General features: G+C 43.7%; 1 protein-coding gene across 3 annotated transcripts in view; it reads left to right on the top strand.

Moving 5' to 3' along the window:
- The first annotated feature begins 1,256 nt into the window (after positions 1-1,256).
- EGFLAM (EGF like, fibronectin type III and laminin G domains) overlaps positions 1,257-19,694 on the top strand; it is a 76,152-nt gene continuing 57,714 nt past the window's right edge. The window contains exons 1-2 of one of the 3 annotated variants that reach the window (XM_030005749.2): positions 1,257-1,532; positions 19,532-19,644. In XM_030005749.2, coding sequence (XP_029861609.1) covers positions 1,418-1,532; positions 19,532-19,644 — 228 coding nt within the window. In that variant the 5' untranslated portion in view covers positions 1,257-1,417. The remainder of the gene's footprint in view (positions 1,533-19,531; positions 19,645-19,694) is intronic. The other 2 variants (XM_030005751.2, XM_030005752.2) reach the window with 2 other exon arrangements.

The following is a 19,694-nucleotide window of genomic DNA, read 5'->3' as shown; positions in this document are numbered from 1 at the left end:
TCCTGCAGAGACACAGCTTTTCTTCTGATCTCCTCCTGTTTTTTCCCCATGTCATAAAATTACAGCCTGGAACTCATCGAACAGAGTATCAGTGTTACGAATTTAATAAAATTCAACAAGGGACTGTATAAACATACGTAATTTATATAGACATCAAACCCACTCAAAGTTATCAAAGTGAACAGCAAAACAAACAAATGAAGCTGATTTCCAAAACAAAGCCCACACAAACCCTCAAGACACAACAGCTCTGATGTTTCAGGATTTAAACTGATCTCTAACTAACCGAGATTAGGATGAGACCTAAAGCAGAGGGCAGATAATCCCACATCGGCCTAATACAAAGTTTCTTGCACCTTCCTCTCTCTGTTGAATTTCAAAGATGGGATACTGGACCAAACGGATTTGGTCTTTTGTCCCACCAATGCTCTATTGCTCTGAAGGAATGCTTTGGGCTCCTTCTTGCTCGTCCCTTCCTGTTTTTTTCGTGGGATCCTCAAACTCTGCAGCTTCCCCTTGCCTTCCTCCCCCACTCCTCCCCATCCCCTCTAATCTCCACAGGGGCTTCTATATTAGGCTGAGTGGCTGGATAGGTCTCAGCCTCCATCTGGGGGAATTAAACTTAATTTATCCTCTTAAGTCAGCAACAACTTCCTCGCTGAATCGTCTCCCTAGCTTCGCCTTCAGTCCAGCACTTGGCTACTACTTCAGCCCCGTCCCTCCAGGGGAAACCAGGGAAAAAAAGGACAAAACCGTGAACCCGAGTGTCAATGCCGATGCCCCCTGGGGAGAGGAGCAGCCGAGTCGGGGTCCCGCAGGACGGGGGCGGGGGCGGTGTGTGTGTGTGTGTGCGAGGACATCCCCTTGCGCAGGGGGAGGGCAGGGATGGGCAGGGGGTCCCCGCTGGGGAAGGGGTGACAGACACACCGCCCCCACGGTGCCCGGGGAGGTCCCGAGTGTCCACCCCGCGGGCAGGGCCGGCCTGCCGAGGGCGCACCGGCGGCACGGGGGTGTCCCGGCAGGGGACGCCCGGACCGCTCCATCAGGGCCGGGGCCGGGGGCTGCGGCGCCCCGCGGGGGAGGTGCCGAGCCGTGCCCAGCGCCGCCGCGCCCGCCCCACGGGCGGCGGTAATCCCATCGAAGGGCCGGACCCAGCCTCCTCCCCCCTTCCCTTCCCTTCCTTCCCTTCCTCTCCCTTCCCTTCCCTTCCCTTCCTTCCCTCCCCGTCCCTGCCCGCCGCGGGTGCAAGCCCCGGCGCTCCGCTCCGCTCCGCTCCGGCCCCGCTCCCCGCCCGGCTGCCGCCCAGAGGGGACGCGCGGGAGCGGCGGCGGCGGCGGCGGCTCCCCTCGCCCGCGGCCACCGGCACCCACCCACCCACCCACCCGAGTTCGGGCGGCGGCGGGGGAACGCGGCGCACATGGAGGTGCCGGGCCGCTGCCACCGCCGCTGCCGCCGCCTCGCCTCGCTGCTGCTCCTGGCTTCGTGCTTGGGGTGCGCGGCCGTGGCGCGGAGGAGCATCCCCCGCCGGCAAGGTAGGGCGGGCGGCCGTGCCGGGGTGGGGGGATGCCCCTTCAGCGCCTCGCTGGCACCCGGCAAAGTTTCGCCTCTCTTTAAAACTGGCGTTGCCGCGGGGCGGCGGGGTGTGTGTGCGTGTGTGTGTGTTGGGGGGGGACGACGGACGGCAGCGGGACCGGGATCCATTGTCTCTGGCATCTTACACCCAGTGCCGGTGGGTTCGCTCAAGTTACGGACCAGGACCCGGCTGCTGCTGCTGCTGCTGCTGCTGCTGCGGAAGGAATTAGCAAAATTTTTACCCGTTTTTCCCGGGAGCCTGCAACCTGTGGCGCTGCGCAAGCGGAGTTAGGAGCCAGGTGAACCTCTGTGCCAGTCGGAGGTTTCCTGTCGGCAAGGCTGTGCTTCGGCTGTGAGTGACATCTATGTGTGTGATAGCGAGTAACCTAAGACATACAGTAGTAAACGTGAAAGAGAAATGGCTAGGGACGCAATAATTTAATCAAAAAATGTAGTTATTCCATACCAAGCGTGATGTGGGGTGCTTCAAGGTGCCGCTTCTGGCTGAGCGTTGCCTGTGACCTGCCGGAGAGTTCCCACGGCTGTCGCGGGGTTTTGCACATTGATCAGGGCGGTGGTACGTGGTCCTTAGTGGTTGAAAGTTAAAAACCTGGACTCTGAGCAGCTTTTACAGCCCCTGCAGTCTGCAGCGTATGAAACAGTAACGTAAAATGCAAACAGTGAGATGGGACACAGTGCACAGTGAAGTTCGACATTCTGCATACTTAAAAAATTGTGGTGCTTAGAGAAAATATTGACACCCAGGATGGTTTCAAACACTGAGACTGTCCTGGAGTCTTTGAGGCCAACACCGGTATTTATCACTAACTTCACTGGTGTCAGTTCAATGGAAAATATAACAAGTTTAGTAAATGCTGCCTCAGCTCACAAAGTGTTTGCAGGATCAGACCCTTTTGGTATATATTCCACAGTGTTAGAAGATTTCTATCACTGTTTTTTTCGAATCAGTATTGTGCATTCTCTTGCTCTTGCGAGGGGAAAAAAAAAAAAAAAAAAGCCTGTACAGTTGGAAACTTAATACTTAAATACAGCCTGAGCTTAAAGCCCTTACTGGACAGATGGCTAATTTTACTGGTCTGACCTTGTCTCTTAGGGATCTAGTCCCATGATCCTTGGTTATCATAATAGCTACCATTAAGTACTTGAGGGAATTAGATAGGCAGTAGTTGTGAATGAGATGATTAGTAACTTGCATTAAAATACTAGGTATGTGAGGTTGGGGATGGAAATGTGTAAATATTTTTAAAGATTCCTCTACTGTACTGGTGTACTAGTTTCCCCTAATTATGGCACAATGACAGACCTAGTGGAAATGTATTCCTATGCATTGAATTTAAACAGTTTAATACTTGGAAACAAATTATTTGTAGTACTGTGGAGGAGATTAATTTGATACCATTGTGTGGACACTAGTTTTGTTAGCTACACATTTTATGTAAGTTTTTTTATCATTTACATTGTTTCAGGTTCACTGACTGATTCATTCAGTTGTTCCTTTACTGTTTTTGCTGTATAAGAAGTAGCTAGTTTTATATGGGAACAATTTTTTCAAAATATGTGCAAACATTTGAAAACCCACTTCTAGTAAGATTTGAAGAGGGAAATCCCCCAGACAGTTTGTGTGCAGCAATATACAATTTAAATCCCACCTGCATTCTGCCAAGGGCTATTGGAATTGTGGGCTTCCAAGAATCGTGTCGCTGGGTCCCTACTGTGAAATGTTGCTGTCAAAATACTGAGAACAGGTATAGTTCCAGGTAGCTCACATCTCTGCCTTGTTCTGCAGCATATCACATGTTGGGCGGTTAAGAGTGAAAGGGAACTGTCATTTACTTGCATATTCAAAAGTAGTGAATGAAGAATAGATAAGATAGTAAAAAGTTCCTTAAGATTTTTTTTTGTCCTTTCACTTTGCCCTTTTAATAGCAATAGAAGTGAGACTTGTACAGGAATTGTAACTGAGGTGAAAGTAAATGGTTGTATTGAGCGAGAAGCGATAAAACTAGTTCATCTTCAATAACGGGAGCTGACTGGGAGGTCCTGTGGGTCAAAAGCAAAAAAAGTCAAATGCATCTCCATTTTTCCAAGTTTTTTTTCAGGGCTCACCTTACAAAGCAGCAGAATGAGAAATCTGTCTGTGAAGTTAAAGATAAAGTATATAGTAAAATGGCCACACATGCAACTTCTTAAATTAAACTTCAGGGGAAAAAAGCTGTCATCCTCAAATTTGAAACATTCTGATGACTGCTAAACTCTTTTGAACATTTATTTACAGTTACCTGATACATTTGCTGGAGACAAGGAGATGGGATGACGGACACCTTGGGAAGGGCTTAAAACAAATCCCTACACACCATGTTGTGAATAGCATAGTTGGGAACAGATTAGGCTGGGATTCTTTAAATCTTGTAGTCCCAGAAGCTGGCACTTGTCCTGCTGCTTTCACATTGTTTTCTTGTTTTTGCCTTCTGCAAAGGCACAGATACTCACTGCTTCTGTTTCAAGTTTCAGTCAACTGGTTGAAGCCTGGGAAGCTTAAACCTAGCCCCCAGTGTGTAATACTACTACTGATATAAACACAATAATATTGAATTTTAATGGTTCTGTGATTTTAGAGGATTACAGGGGAAAGAGCCGGCCACTTAGCTGATTTTCCATGGATGTTCATGGCATGAACTTGTTGCACTATATTGCTTTGTTACTTTTTTAGTATCAGAGTGTAAAGTTCCAATGCCTTGTAAAATATTAAAACTGTTGAGTTGGTCTGCACGGAGAAAATAAAATATTCATATCTGATGCTTAGGAATACCTTTTTTTTTTTTTAATATATTATGCTTGCCAACCAATATAAACAAAGAATTGGGCTTGTAGTGTATCTATTTCCCAGATGTCCATAATGGTAGACATCAGTGGCTTTGTGTGTAAATGCTGGAGGAATCAGACCAGTTAAATTCTGAAGACTTTACAAGAGTGTAGCACTCAGTATCAGGGCCAGACTCTTGAAAGAGCCCAGCTCCCTGGTCAGCACTACAGTAAATGACTTTTTTTCCAAAGAACTTGGCTCTGTGATACTTGAATTCTTTAGAAAATCTGGCTATAATAAAAGCTGCTGGACATGGAAGACTTTTGAAAGTCTAGCCCTATTTAGGTATCAAAATAGGTCAAACTACCTTGAAAATCAGGTCTACAGATAGGGAAAATGTAGCAGTCTTTGGGAAGGAGGCTGTTTATTTGAGTTTTTAAAATATTACAATTTTTTTGGAACAACAATGGAATAAGTTGTAATTTACTGCCATAATAAATTCTGCATGTAAAACGTGCAAGGGTGAGTGAGGTTGATCTGCTGCTGAATGCAAAGTGTCTGCAGAAAGGAACAAGTCTGAAGCTGAATGATTCCTAACACGAGGGCTGCAGAGCTGGCACAGACGGTGTGTATCTGTGAGCTAAAACTAATAAAGGAGATGTGAATAATTTATATGGGAGAAGATTAATATAATTCTTTTGTTGTTTCAGACATAGGCCAAAACACAGGCTATTAGATCGCACTGTTCAATGTCTTCAACGCCAATAAAATCAACCCAGCACTAATTATATATTTATTTGCTGTTTATCGCATTTGGTATAAGTTGTGTCACAACATTGTGTGACATTTTCATTTTGATTGGACTTGCTCTCGTACCTCTGGGGTCCATATTCTGTTACATCCTGCTAGTGCTGATCAATCCCATCACCACCTCGCATAGGTACGAGCATTCCCCTAATACCCTCTGGGACAGCACTGGGCAGCACTGAATTAGTTCACTTGAGCATGTTACTTAGTATGTCACTGTTCATCACTCATTTTGAAGTATGTTTTCTGATTTTAGTTAGTTTTACATGCAGCAAAATGTGTTGTGTCCTTTCCATCCTGAAATCGCTGTCTTCCTCTGTAAAAGGAAACTTTCAGTAAATGTTTTTCTTGGGCACCATTTTGACAATGCTCCCTCTAAAACTACTATACAGACTCACAACAGCATTCAAAAAGGTAAAATTAGCCAAGAACCTTTTAAAAATTGGTGGAATTATACCTATACCAGATATTGAGGTTCCCAGTGATGCTTTGGAGAAGGGGGATTGTTTTAGAGTTAAGGCACTAGAGTGAGCCTTGGAAAATCTTTCTGTCCTGAGGCTGTCACAGACTTGCTTTCAGAGTTTGCCAGTCCCTCCCAGGCCAGATTTTCAGTTTTCAAAATGGGGTTAGAGTGGTTTTGTGCTTTTTTCCTTTTCCAACCATGCCACATTAGACAGTAATAGGACTTCTGTAGGGTGCTTAGCACAGATGTACCCCAATTTTAGTCAAGGCTGCTAGGCATACCTTAGCATTAATATGTAGGTGAATGCCTCCATATCGCCCAATGTGCCTTGCAGAAAAAACAGCCTCTTTTTCTCTGACAGACAGACAGTGACACTGGACTGCACAGGGCACAGAACTATGTACTGTGTACAGCTCGTTAGGAGTGAGCACGTCCTGCGATCAGATTCACCTTCTTAAACTTAATGGCAAGGATTCTGATTGTCAGTCACCCAAAAGACATCCTGAGGAGCAGAAGAGTATCCTGTTGTCTTAAAATGGAAAATTTCAGTGGATGAATTCTCTTCAGTGCCCCACAAACTCATCAATTAGCTGAGAGTATACTTGGGGGTTTCCCATTCCTCAAATCATGCTTATATTGGGACTCAACCTTATGCCTGATTTCTGCTTATATCCCTTTGATGTGGTCTTACTGAAAATAAAAATAAATTAAAAAAATAGGTGACTAATATTTTTGCTTCATGGTGGAGACTCAAAACAGGACTGATAGGACCTTTTCACAGCTTTTCTGTCACAATGAAGTGAAACACTACAATAAATGGTTATAGAAAGTTTTTCGCATATTAAAAAGTTATTAAAATATAGCAAAGATGCCTACAATGTGTGTAAACTACTATGAAGAGGTCTTTGCAGACTTTATTATTTCATATATTAAGGAGTGTACAATTTGGTGCCATGTTTATTGGTAAATGTGCAACAGTGGTCTGTGATCATGTAATAAAAGACTTTTTAAACCACAGGCACAGGCACACCTGAGACTATGTTAGCTATGTGATCTTGAATAAAATTTCCTATGCAAAAAGATGACCTATCTAAAAAAAAACCCTACAAAACAAACAAACCCCCAAACCTATTCCTCATAATTAATTCCAACTGAAAGCAAATACTTTTGGGTAAGAATAGGCAAGATTTGATCTCCTTTTATTTTTAGTTAAGATGCTTATACATGAAAACCAAATTAGTTATTTCATATAACATGAACATCCAAACCACAGCAAAAGAGGAACATTATTTTTTCAAACTTTTCAGAGTCGCTGAGCTGAGAACAAGCACAGCGGAATTAATCTTTGAAAGTAACTGCTTCAGGAGGGCATAAGCCACTGAAAATTGGAGGCTTAGGTGCAAAGCTCCATCACAACCAGGTAATTAACTCAAACCTAGGTAATGATATGGTGTGTGATGATCCATAAAACTCTCCAGGTGAGAGGCGTATAGTGTGAAATACACCAAGTTCACACCAGTTCTTCTACCAAGCGCAGTGTAACTACACCCAGGAGTAAGGACTACTTATGAGGAAAGCTTCTCAGGCTATTGGCCTCCAATGAAAGAGAAATCCACACAATATTGACCCAGAGAGCCTTTTATTCAAAAGGAAGAGGACAGCTATGGGGCCGTGGGAGAAACCCTTTCTTCTGTTAATGACTTGCTGGCCATGTAGTTGGATAGTCAAAATGCACTGGCTTTGTTGTCTTAAAAAGGTCTTTCATTCAAGCATTGCCAAAAGTTATCCTAGATAATTTTTAGAGCTAGAACAGATAAACCGTGTGCAGGTGTTAGCATATTCTGCACCTGGCTTTCTGGGTGTATCATCAAGTGGTGATAGGGTGTGTTTCCACTTATATATATTAACCTTATAGTTAATAAACACTTTTTAAATAACAGTGCAGATAGCGGTTGTGTTAAGAGCAGTTCTTGTGAGAAGTGGACACCGAGTGGTTCTGAGTTTCCCCATGTCCTCAGAGGATGGTCAGGCTGGTGTAACTCACACAGAAAGATCCCCGAGGCTGGAAGAATCTCAAGCCAGATTATTCTTCACACGTCCCTCAATTTTTAAAGTCATTTAAGATTGCTGGCACCTGTGAAAATGATCGTACAGTCAAATATCAACACCTGTGTACATTTGGAAGTTGCAATTTGAATCCTCTTTCTAAAATGAGGGGAAATGAGCATCTTGTGAATGTTGAGCATGCTGCTTTCAAATACAGAAATAATTCTGATTCTTCTGATGTCAGAGGCATTATTGCACATATAAAGTTTTAAACCAAGACTGGCTTTGTGTTGCTGAGCTCAAAAGCTTCTGAAAAAAATCCTAAGGGCAAAGATTATAGAGAAATTCACTCAAGTTAAATCCTTTCATGCATGAGAAATTTCAACTAGAAGATCATTTTAGGAAAAAAAATGAACAAAACCTGTCAAACTGCAAATGATGGAAAGTAAGTGTCTAGGACCAAAACTTTTGTGGTTTAATTAGAGATAGCAGAAGCCAAAATTTGTTACTTTGAACAGAAATGTGAGGTCTGTTTCATATTCTGCTCTCTAGATAATCTCAAAAGAAGGCAACATGTTTCTAAAATGAGCGGGCTTTTTATGAAGATGACTATTTACAGAGATGGTGGCATTGCAGCTGGTACTCCAGCCATGCACAGAGACCAATGTCCTGATGGCATTTTTAGTTCCCGTTCCCATTTCATGATGTTCCCATTCCCACATGAACCCATTGTGTGCAGGTTGCTACTCTTCTCATCTTAATTGAACAGTCATAATGGCAGCGCTATGGTATGGTGAACTATGCAGTCAAGAATTGCAACTCTCTCTATATATGTGCTAAAGGACTTAGTAGGCTGAGATGAGAGCATTCAAGCCATTTACCTCCGTGGAGTTGTAAGACGAAGTGCTCATAGAGAGGATAGAAGAAGAAACCTGCAGAATATAAGGGGTTCTTCCAGTCACCTCTGGACAAAGGACTGGGCGGCACCTAAAATGGGCAGAAAGGGAAAAGGAACGAGCTGTTTGAACCAGCTGATGCCAAGACAAGGGCATGGCTTGCATGGTGAGGCAGCCCTGGTAGGGGCTGGGGCCAAAGGGTTGGACTCTGCAGGCTGCAGAAGCTAACGTGCCGATGGAGTAGGGAACTCTTTGAGAGGATTAGGGAGTATTAGATACCAGCTTTGTGGACATCATAACTGTGCCTGGGTCATTCGCTGTTTGTTCCTTTACATATTTGATCTTTTTGCTGAGATATTTTTCCATGCCTCATTGTCTCTTGCAGCTAAGAGGGTTTCAACCCTCCCAGTCATTCTCCCAGCTTTCTCATCCCACTGCTTGTTACTGGCTCTTTGGATACACAGCCGTGTCCCACACTAAATTAGTGCAGGGATTCAGGTTTAAAAAACACATCTATTTCAGTCATTTAATTGAGACAAAGAATTTCCTCTGTGGTTTTTAGTGATACTGTTGGTGAATGGAGAGACTTGCTGACTGCAGAAGATAGTGAAATTATCCCATTTTTTATGGAGGAACTGAGTCACAGAAGAATTTCCTGTTCCTTGAGAAGATGCCAGATTTCCTCCCTGTCCTGGCCTTCAGCAGCCTTTAATAAAATCACAGTTGCAACTGAGGTGGTTTCTCCAGTCAGGTTAGGATCAGTGTGCAGTGGCAGTCCTGGTGGATGTGCCCTTGCAGCAAAAAGGCCAGCAGCATCCTGGGCTGCATCAGGAGGACTGCTGCTAGCAGGTCGAGGGAGGTGATCCTGCCTCTCTACTGAGCACTGGTGAGACACATCTGGAATACTGGGTCCAGGTCTGGGCTGCCCAGTACAAGAGGAGACATGGACATGCTGGAGCGAGTCCAGCAAAGGGCCACAGAGATGATTATAGGACTGGAGCATTTCTGGTATGGGGAGAGGCTGAGATGAACAGTTCAGCCTGGAGAGTAAAAGGCTCAGGGAGGACCTTATCAATGTATATAAATATCTGATGGGGGACGTAATGCAGATGGAGACAGGTTCTTCTCAGAGATGCCCTGTGACAGGACTGGAGGCAATGGGCACAAACTGAAACGCAGAAAATTTCATTAAACGTAAGAAAAAACTTTTTTACTGTGAGGGTAACTGACCACTTGCCCAGAGAGGTTGTGGACTCTCCATACTTGGACATATTCAAACCCTGTTAGGCAAAGTCTTGAACAACCTGCTACAGTTGAGCCTGCTCTGAGCAGGGGTTGGGACTAGGTGATCTCCAGAGGTGTCTTCCAACATCACCCTCTCTCTGATTTTGCAGTGTCACAAGTATCTCTTGAAAATGTCTATTTCAGCTCTTGCTTTTAGCTTCCTTTGATGTGTCCTCCATCCTGTCATGGACTGAAAACACCAGCTGGACGAAGTGCTCTGCTTTCTACAGAGAAGTGTGTGTTTGCTTTAGTTGTGATCAATACGAAGATGTTTGGTGGAGGTCACTACCATTTGAGGTGGTGTAGCTGTATGAAGCCTGTGCTGAAATTTCAGGGATAACAAATCTGCACATTTATTTTTGTGGTACTCTCTGGGGCATGATCAGATTGTTTGTGCCCACCAGTAATGAGCTTCCAAACAATTACTCAGGACTTGTAGGGATTGTGGGAACCCAAGATGCTGCATGTCCTGTCCTCACCCTGCACATTTATTGCTTGTCACGTGGCCAGCTTTGTCCTCTTTATACTTTAATCTTTTTGTCTGTGTGTGTCCATAATGCATGTATGATTGTCAGGTTTTTCTATCATCTCATCACTTTTCCAGAAGCTCCCCTTGAATTTTGTTTCTTATACCAAGTAAGCTATTTCTTCAAGAGCTCAGTTTTGTATGGTGTATCAGCAAGAGAGGAATTTGTAGTAGATAAAGCAAAGAGATTAAGAGAGACATCAAGAAGAACATTTTTCAAGTAGCATGAACAATTTTTCCATGGTTCCCATTAAAGATAATAAGCTTTGGATAGCAAACACCTGAAAAATAAAAAAGAAATTTCCAGGTTATTTATCTGGCATTTTTACTTTTTAACTGGCCTTTTTATTTATATATATATATTTATATATATATGTATGTATGTTATCTATAGAATGAAGCTGTATTTTTTGATAATAAATACAAAGTCTTTCATATGTGGTTCTCTTATGTATTTTACCCACGTTATAAATGCTCAGAAAACATAGCAGGCTGACTTTTATCCTTGTTTTTATCATTTCACTTCAGAACAGTAATAGTGTGCTTAGTAGAGCTTACTGTCACCAACAATGCCTAAGACTAGTTATGAACTTTAAGCACTGTGTGGTCAACTTCGTTTTCCTGTTTCTGCTTCCAGTAGTGTTTGGAGTGCCATGTTTTCTGGAGCTCTGATGTTCATGCTTCCTAGCACCTCAGATGTATAACCCACAAGAGAAAAGAGAACAGGCTTTTTTTTCTGGTGGAAGCAGGTTGAATGCTCTTAGGTGACATCCACATTGGTACAAAAGGGGAGGGAGAAGCCCTGGGGTAGGAAGGTGGAGGGAAATGCCTGGGGGGAGAGGGATGGAGGAGTGGAGAGGCGGCAGGGCAGACCAAGCTGGGAGACCTTTGCCCTTGCCACTGGCTGTGAGCTGCTGCTTTTGCTCAGTGGTAGGATGAAACTTCACCTCTGGATGACACAGTTTTCCTTGGGTGCAGAGTTTCACCTGCGGCTCACGGGGTCTGTCTCACACAGGCAGCATGTGCAAACCTGCTGGTTTAGGGGAGCCATGCCACCACACTGGGGCTTTGACAGCTGAAGGGCAAGCCTGGTTTTAGGGGCGCGAGTGCTAGATTTTGACTCAGGCTTCCAGGAATGAACCTGAAGTTATGCAGATGGAGTGTCTTGGTGGTGCTTTTTACAGGCATCTATACTACATTTATACTGGAAGTGGAAAGCGCTTCCATTAGGAGAAATATTTCACCCAGCTATCTCAGATGCAGGTACAATGTAAGCAGGTATGCACTTGTGTTAGTCAGACTGGCCTCTGATCAGTAATTATTAAAAACACTAGCCTGTAAGATTTATCCAGAGTTTGCCCTGTCTGTTCCTCTTGACAAAGGCAGGACAGGTCTAAACTAGACCTTTGCTCAGAGATAATGGTGTCCTCTGCTTTTAATAACCTTCAGCACCAGGAATTCCCCAAAAGGGGTTCCAGTGTGTAACCACCCACAGCTAGAAGTTTCTTTGTATATCTAGTTGTTAAAAATTATTTTAAAAATCAGTTTCTGATTTTCCTTCTCACACCTAGAAGTCACTGTGCACTGTGCAGAGCTCCCATCCTCTCTCCTTTGCTTCTCTGCAGAGTCGGAGCCTTCCTGGGAGCAGAGCTCCGGGGAGGAGTGTTGGGAGGGGAATGGGGCTTCCCACCTCTGTCCTTCTCTTCCGTGATCAGCAGGGCCAAGGCATGCCACTGATATTGCGTCTGTTCTTTTTTAATGGGATTTGCTGTGTTGCACTGTAGCTTAAGTCCTGAGCTTTGCCTCCTTCCTTGCTCTTCCTTGGGCTATAAATACCCTGATGACAGTCTCCTCAGATGTACCTGGGGCAGATAACAGATGCTATATACTGCATCAGGAAAACATCAGGTGGGTCCAAGCCTGCTATTATTATAACATTAAGGTTTTTGGTTTTTTTTATTTTGTTTATTACAGTATTTTTTAAAAGGCTAATGGAGATTGGGTTAGTCTCTCCAAAGGTTTGTGCACCATGGTCTGCGTCAAAAACCATGATGCCTCTGTAGGGCCATACTGCCTGCAGTGTGTGCACCAGAGCTCACTGTAGCAGTGTGCAGGTGATCCAGCGGATTTCCTCTTGTTGGGATCTAGTGCACGAGCAGTGGTAGGTGAGTTGTTCAGAGGAATGGCTATCAATATTTCTCCATATTTTGATTTTTTCCATGTTGTTGCTACTCAGGGTGCAGGACCAGGAGAGACCGGCTGAGATTTTCCAGTTTCAAGTCATTGTCCTTTGTAGTTGTTGCGGCTGGGAGATTCTTGCTCTCTTATGTACCACTGCTGGGCAGTGGAAGCTGGAAAATACTTCAAAGAGATTAAAAGATGGCACATTTTTTTCATTTAGGATTTCCTAATCTTTTTCAGTTCGTCATGCTGTCTTCGTTCCACCATGGTGTTTGCATAACCTCGTTCAGACTGTAAAAAGAAGGGAAACAAGAAAAGACCCTATCGTTGTTTATTGTTTTACAAATAAGAATTTCACCAATATGTCAGTGAGAGAGTGAATGAGCTGTAATGCACTTCGTTTCACCTCTAGGAGTGGACAGACTTTTTTCCTGAAACCAGCTTTTTCAATGATAAAATGCTATTTCAATAAAACTCTTTTTTTTTTTTTGATGAATTAGTGAACTGAATTAAATAAAGTTTGAAACAAAAGAAACCAACAGAATTCCTCTTTCTAGAAAATGTGTTGTTCTGAAAACTTTGATTTAGAATTAGTTTGAATTGTCTTTCATGAGGCTTTTTATTCCTATGTCCTTATATTATGATGTGTTAGTAGTGACAGCTGGCATTTCATCAACAAATTTCTCTTGTTTCATGGAACCCAGATAGGAGACACATCAATGTGGAAAATAAGGAGTCCTTCAGTCAGTACCTCTTAGCTGTAACCCACACAGATTAAAAGTGAAATAATGAAATGACTATCTCATTTTGTTGGCCTATGCCTTATCATTAATAGTAGTGCAGAATATGAAGATTTTAGTTTTCCAAACCACAAACTAGTAAAGATGAAATGAACTATCTGTTTTCCCTTGAACAAATTACCATATTATTGCATGTGGATTGTATCAGTGAATTATTTGTATATTACTTCAGGACCTGTGACTACCTGCATGCCTTGAAATAGCATAAACATCTAAAAAGGAAAAAGAAGATGAATTGTAAATATAATTAAAACTCTAAAAGAAAATTTTCCAACCCCAATCCTTTCAGATATTCCATTCGTGAATATTTTAAAAAATACTGTTTTCAGTCAGTATTGTTTTCATCTAATTTAAAATTTAAATCAGTTTTGAAATTTCCTCTAAAGTAGTAGTACCATGATGAGCTTTATCCAACTCATCCAAAGAGCTCCAGATATGAAGCTTGTGAACATAAGAAATATATTTGTTTTGAAGTTGTTTTTTTCTCATAACTATTCATCACTGTAGTAAGATTTTGGGGTCACTTCATGACTGGAAGGAAGGAGGACCTTGCCTGTGTCTGCATGAGAAGTTTTCTTGGCATAGCTGGAGGAAACCATCAAGCTGAAGTGGTTGCTCCTGAGGTCTGCACAAGGCCAGCATGGTTAGGCTGGGAGCAGAGGGTGGATTAATTTGAAGTGTTCCCATCAGGTACCCAAGCTAACTCTGCTTAAAATCACATGGGTAGACATGGAAGTGACACCTCTGCTGGTGGATTCAGTAATGGCAAGGAGCATCCTGAGGCACCGGTACATGGTTGGCTGGCCCAGATGGGGGACCATTCCCAGGAGTCACTTTGCCTGTGGCCACCCTGATGGTAGCCTATGGGTGTTTAAGTTGTGGGCAGAGCCTGTTGTATGAAGCAGTGAGAGCCACAATAGAAATGACACTTGTATTGATGGGATAAGCTTTTTTACCATTTGACGTGGTTTAACCCCAGCCAACAACTAAGCACCATGCAGCCGCTCGCTCACCTCCCTCACGGTGGGACAGGGGGGATAATCAGAATGGTAAAAGTGAGAAAACTCCTGCTTTAACAGATAAAGCAAAAGCCACATGCACAAGCAAAGCGAAACAAGGAATTCATTCACCACTTCCCATGGGCAGGCAGGTGTTCAGCCTTCTCCAGGACAGCAGGGCTCCATCATGCGTAACCGTTACTTGGGAACACAAACACCATCACTCCAAACGTCCCCCCTTCCTTCTTCTCCCCCAGCTGTATATGCTGAGCATGATGTCCTGTGGTCTGGAATACCCCTCTGGTCAGCTGGGGTCAGCTGTCCCGGCTGTGTCCCCTCCCAGCTTCTTGTGCACCCCCAGCCTGCTCGCTGGTGGGGGGGGGGTGAGGAGCAGAAAAGGCCTTGACTCCGTGTTAAGCACTGCTCAGCAGTAGCAAAAACATCTCTGTTTTATCAACTCTGTTTTCATCACAGATCCAAAACATAGCTCCATACTAGCTACTATGAAGAAAGTTAACTCTACCCCAGCCAAAATCAGCACACCATTTTTAATTTGAGTTGCTTTTCTGAAGCAAAAATTTAAATAATGATGATTATTTAAGAATGGTAAAATTAACTCCATCTTAGGGAGAGGGCTCATGTATTCTTCAGCTCACTCGGAGAGCTTATTTGGTGGCTTCACTAGTTCAGCAGTTTTTGCTATTTTTAGAAGTATAGAACCAAAGACATCTATAAACAAGAAACAAAATAGCTGTAAGCAGAAAAGTAGATACAATGTTGTCAGCTCAACATTGTTTATCTACAGCCAAACCCTCCTTAACTTCTTGTATTCGATATATTTTTACAATGTATAGTCATAATGTATGTAAGAGTGCTCCCCCTTGATTAATGGCTTCTTTGCATTGGACCAAAGTCATTGCTTCCATTTCTAGTTTCATCAAAGCATTTTGGACAATATTGAACTTTCTTTGTCTGATGGGCCAGAAAGGAGAATGGCTGTGTTTGTACAAAATGCCTTTAATTTTATTTTTAAATAAATTGGTTCCTTGTTCTTTTTGATCAGAGCTAATCTCCATGCCTTCTTAGGTATTCACTGGATCCAACTGCAGAGGACATTTGCAGGTGGGATCATCACTGAGGCGGATCTTCAGAGTATCTACAAGTAGTAGATATTTGCACCTCCCTTACATTGCAGGTTTCTATCCAGCAGGCTGTGGAGGGGAGTAGGCTCTGTTGCAGTTTTGCACTGTGCGTGGTGCTACCAGATTAACAGAGATTTCATGCTGAATTTTGAGAAGAGAGGTGTTTCTGACCTGAATTGTAGGAGGAATTACAAGTACCCATAGAGTTTTACGCTTGAAAACTATTTCTATTTTCTATAGTCTAAACATGACCTTTGACATGTAACTGTTTAGACTACTTTCAATATCCATTTTTAGCATGCCTAATGCATGATGTTCTGTAAAACCTTGCAGAATACCTCAAGTGCACATTTATCTCAAAATAATTTGTTAGTACAACAGCGGATGTATTGCAACAGTTGTGACCAGCTGACAAAATGCTTTGATACAGTGTTGCAGCACGACTGTTTCCAAGCCATGACATCTGCTGCACTTCAGTGGCACAAACATTGCTTGTGTCGGGTCACGCAGTCGCTTTGTCACGGTTGCGAAGGGAAAGTTCAGTCCAAAAATGGACATTTTTTTACTTTCTGCCTGGTTGTGTAAAATTTGGACTCTGGCAACCAGAAGTGACTCTGAATCCCCAGGCGCGTGTCAATAAGCTGCGAAGGCAGGAGCGGTGGCTGCGGAGGAGTGCGGCGACCGGCCACGCTGCATGAGACGCTCCTCTCTGCCCTGCCCTCCATCCTCCCCAAGAAACGACTCTGTGCATGGGACAGGGCTGGCCCAATTTTTCCTTTTCCTTTCGGCTCCGGGTTTAACCAGGAGGCAGCACGGTCCCTGGCAGGGTGAGCACCGCGTGCCTCGTCGTCTCATGGTTTTGTCACGGGGAGAGCGGGATGCAGCGGTGCAGCGAGCGCATCCTGCACACTCCCAAAACCATCATTTGACCGCTGAGCATCATCTGAGACTGCTGGCAAAGACAGTGCTAGGTACCGATGGTGCTTACGCTTGGTTCCCAAGCACACCTCCAGCCACTGTCTTTGTTGTGTTAGGGGAATTCCCTGACTTCTAGGGAGAATTAAACAAGGAGGATGGAAATACAGACCTCTCCCACTCCTTGCTTTCATTTTCCCTGGCTTGAGTTTATCTTTACTCCACCAGTGACAATTTATAGGCCAGTGTAACTGAGGTCAGTATTTGGCTCTCTGTGTTTCTTTCATCATCTGCAAAATGGAGATAGTAGTGTTTAGTAGGGCTGGGTGAATAATTCATGGTGTGGCTCCTTATTAAACAGATGTTGCCTCTCTGTTTGCAGATAGTCTGTAAATGGATTGGATTTTTTTCAAATTTATTTGTTGTTCCAAATTATTTACCAAATACTTTCTGTAAATAATTTTATTGTCCTCTAGTGCATTCAGAATATGAATTTGAAGCCTGCCTTATACATGTATTTGACATTGCTGGTTAAAATTTGTTATTTCAGCAACTATGCCTCCCAGCAAACTTGTCTCAGAGAGCCTCCCCGGAAAGTAATACAAGGATGGCAAGAAAATGTTAAGAGTGAATGTTCAGGGGTATTCTTTTTCCTGTACTACTGATGCAGCTCTAATAGTAATCTGCCTCACTGGGTGTTGTGAAGATTGGAAAGGTGTTTTCCAAATGTGAAATGCTGCTTAAGTAGACAGTGATAGCCCAGCCCTAGCTGCTCTTCCCTGCCTCTCCTTTTGGTAGGAGGTCGTATGTGGTGGTGTATGGTCCAGCTACTGATGAATGCAAGGCAGCAGGCGAGCATGAGGGGTGGTACCCTGCTGTGCTGAGAGCCCCTGAACCAAGCAGAGATCCATGAGACTAAGTCTGTGCTAATAAAGAAAATGGGTGAGGGCCCAGAGAGCAAGTAGCATGGCATGGTTTGGCTCTCATCCATATGGCTGGACTCCTTTACTTCCCAAAAGATGTCCGTACTGACTTACGGACATGGTTTGTGAGCTGTGCTATCCTCCAAACCATTCCTGGGAGACTTTCCTAGGAGGCTGAACCTGTGCCACAGACTGTACAGGCAGTATGGATGTGTGGATGTCCCTGTCTTCGGGTCCCAGGTAGTTTCCAGCATCTCAGGAACATATTTAAAAGCCTAGGGGTTGCTTAGCGACATTGCTTGAAGCACTGGGTGGTTATTTGTTTACCTGAAGATCCACTTAGGATGTGCTTAGCTCTTCTGTGCCCCTTCCCTGGGAGACAGGAGAAGGCCAGCACTGGTGGTGTCCCTGGAAAGGGGCTGAGAGGGGATTGCATCTCCCTGTTTTACCTTCTGGGAAATGCAACAGGCTGGGAGGGAAACTGAGAATCTGGGTGGTGGCCTGTGTTTACAGAATAGCAGCCTGTTAGGGCAAACTGTACTTGTGCATGCTGCCATTAACTCAGGTTAGGTCATTGCAGGTAATGAGGACAATCCATGCAGGTAGAGCCCCAAGTACGTTTTCCCTCCTTAATGTGTAAGTGCAGCCCTGTCCTCTTATGGCTAGATGAACTTCTCAGGGATGTTATAATAGTGCATCAGTCTTCAGAAATTCTTTCAAATTGAACTGATAAGCAAGATCTCTGGGGTGTGTAGAAAATACAAACCGCTAGCATACAATGGGTAGTCCCTTTTTCCGAAGGTGTATTGATTTTTTTATCCCCCGCTATGTCATTTCAACAATAAACGGAAAAAAAAAAGTCTTGGTGAGGAGCCATTGCATGCAGTCCTTGTGCAGCCTTGCCCAGGAGACAGTCTGCTGGGAATTTTTAGGTAAGAATGGCTGAAACTTCAGGCATAGGGACCAAATGGTGAGAGAAGTTAGGGTCTCTTAAACCTCATTTATATATTTATCCTTTCGTGATTACACCTAGCACTGTGCAGGATTTCTTTTAGTGTTGAAGAGAAATAAATAGGTAAAAGAGCCAGGAGAACAAAAAGTCATCAGTGTTAACCGAGGGGTGTGGACCCCGACTGGCCACACTTGCTCACTTAAATTAAGAAACATAAAACGAAAAGTTTCCCAGTGGTGGGGAAATGCAGGGTCAGTTTGAAAAGGACCAGAATATCAGTTCTGCCCTTGTTTTAACTACTTGGATATTGATGCTGATCGGCACTGTGCTGAGTTTGTAAGCTGTTGAATTTTGTATTTAGCTTCAAATCAAATATGTTGGTGGAAGTGACAAGTGTAAATCTGATGTAGGCTAGCTTCACATCTAAAAATGACATTTGCAGTAGCTTGTTTTCACTTGATATTTTGTCAGAGCTAGTGGAAAAAAGAGGGGGAAAAAAAGGGGTTCTTAGCTTTTACTTAAAATTTTCATAGGTAAGGGCATGCAAAAAACTAAGGATAGTAAAACTGTCACCTTGAAAAAAATGAAGTTGTTTAAGTGTCTGAATCAGTTCTCTACTAATTACAGCTGTTTGTTAGGTGGGTTTGGTTTCAAGAGCATGAACGATGGTGGTTTGGAGAAGTTGTGTTAAAAATCTTGCTTGGGTTACACAGCAGACACGCTCCTCCACCTACTATTTCTCAGACAGTAAATGCAGTTGCTGACGTGTTACTAGAGATGTGGAGCTCAGGGTTTCCTTCTTCTCCAGCCTTTTTTTTTTTTTTTGCAGTAGTTGAATTAGCCATTGTACTGAAATGCCAACCTGTACCATGTGAAGAGGAGGAGACAGATAGGTGCTGTGAGACCAGTATAGCCCGTATAAAAATGCCCTCATCCCACTGCAGCTGGTAAGAGATGGGGTTGATGGTGGCAGCACTGAAAGCATGATGGCAAGAGATCCTATTGCCATAACCTGCATCTGGAGAGGGGCAGGCAGGTGGAGTGGGAAAAGGTGCATCCAAGTCAAATCTGAGTAGTGGGCTATGTTTGACAGTTTGGAACAAGGGCAGCGCAGGTCTGTTCTTCAAAGTCATACCTGCCTAGTGGCTAAAGGAGAGGTTTTATGTCCTATGGCTTCTTATACAATGTCATTTTGTTTTAAGCAGATAGGCTGGGGCCTCCTCTCGATATACTGCTGGACTCACTGAACTGCACAGCATTCAGCGTGCAATGGAGGATGCCAAAGCAACATGCGAGCACCATCACGGGATATACAGTAAGTAATCCTCTATGCTGCTAGTAGAGGATTGCAATACCTTACATGGC

This window comes from Aquila chrysaetos, chromosome Z (assembly GCF_900496995.4).
Source record: "Aquila chrysaetos chrysaetos chromosome Z, bAquChr1.4, whole genome shotgun sequence".
Taxonomy (NCBI): domain Eukaryota; kingdom Metazoa; phylum Chordata; class Aves; order Accipitriformes; family Accipitridae; genus Aquila; species Aquila chrysaetos.
This window is presented reverse-complemented; position numbering and strand designations above follow the sequence as displayed.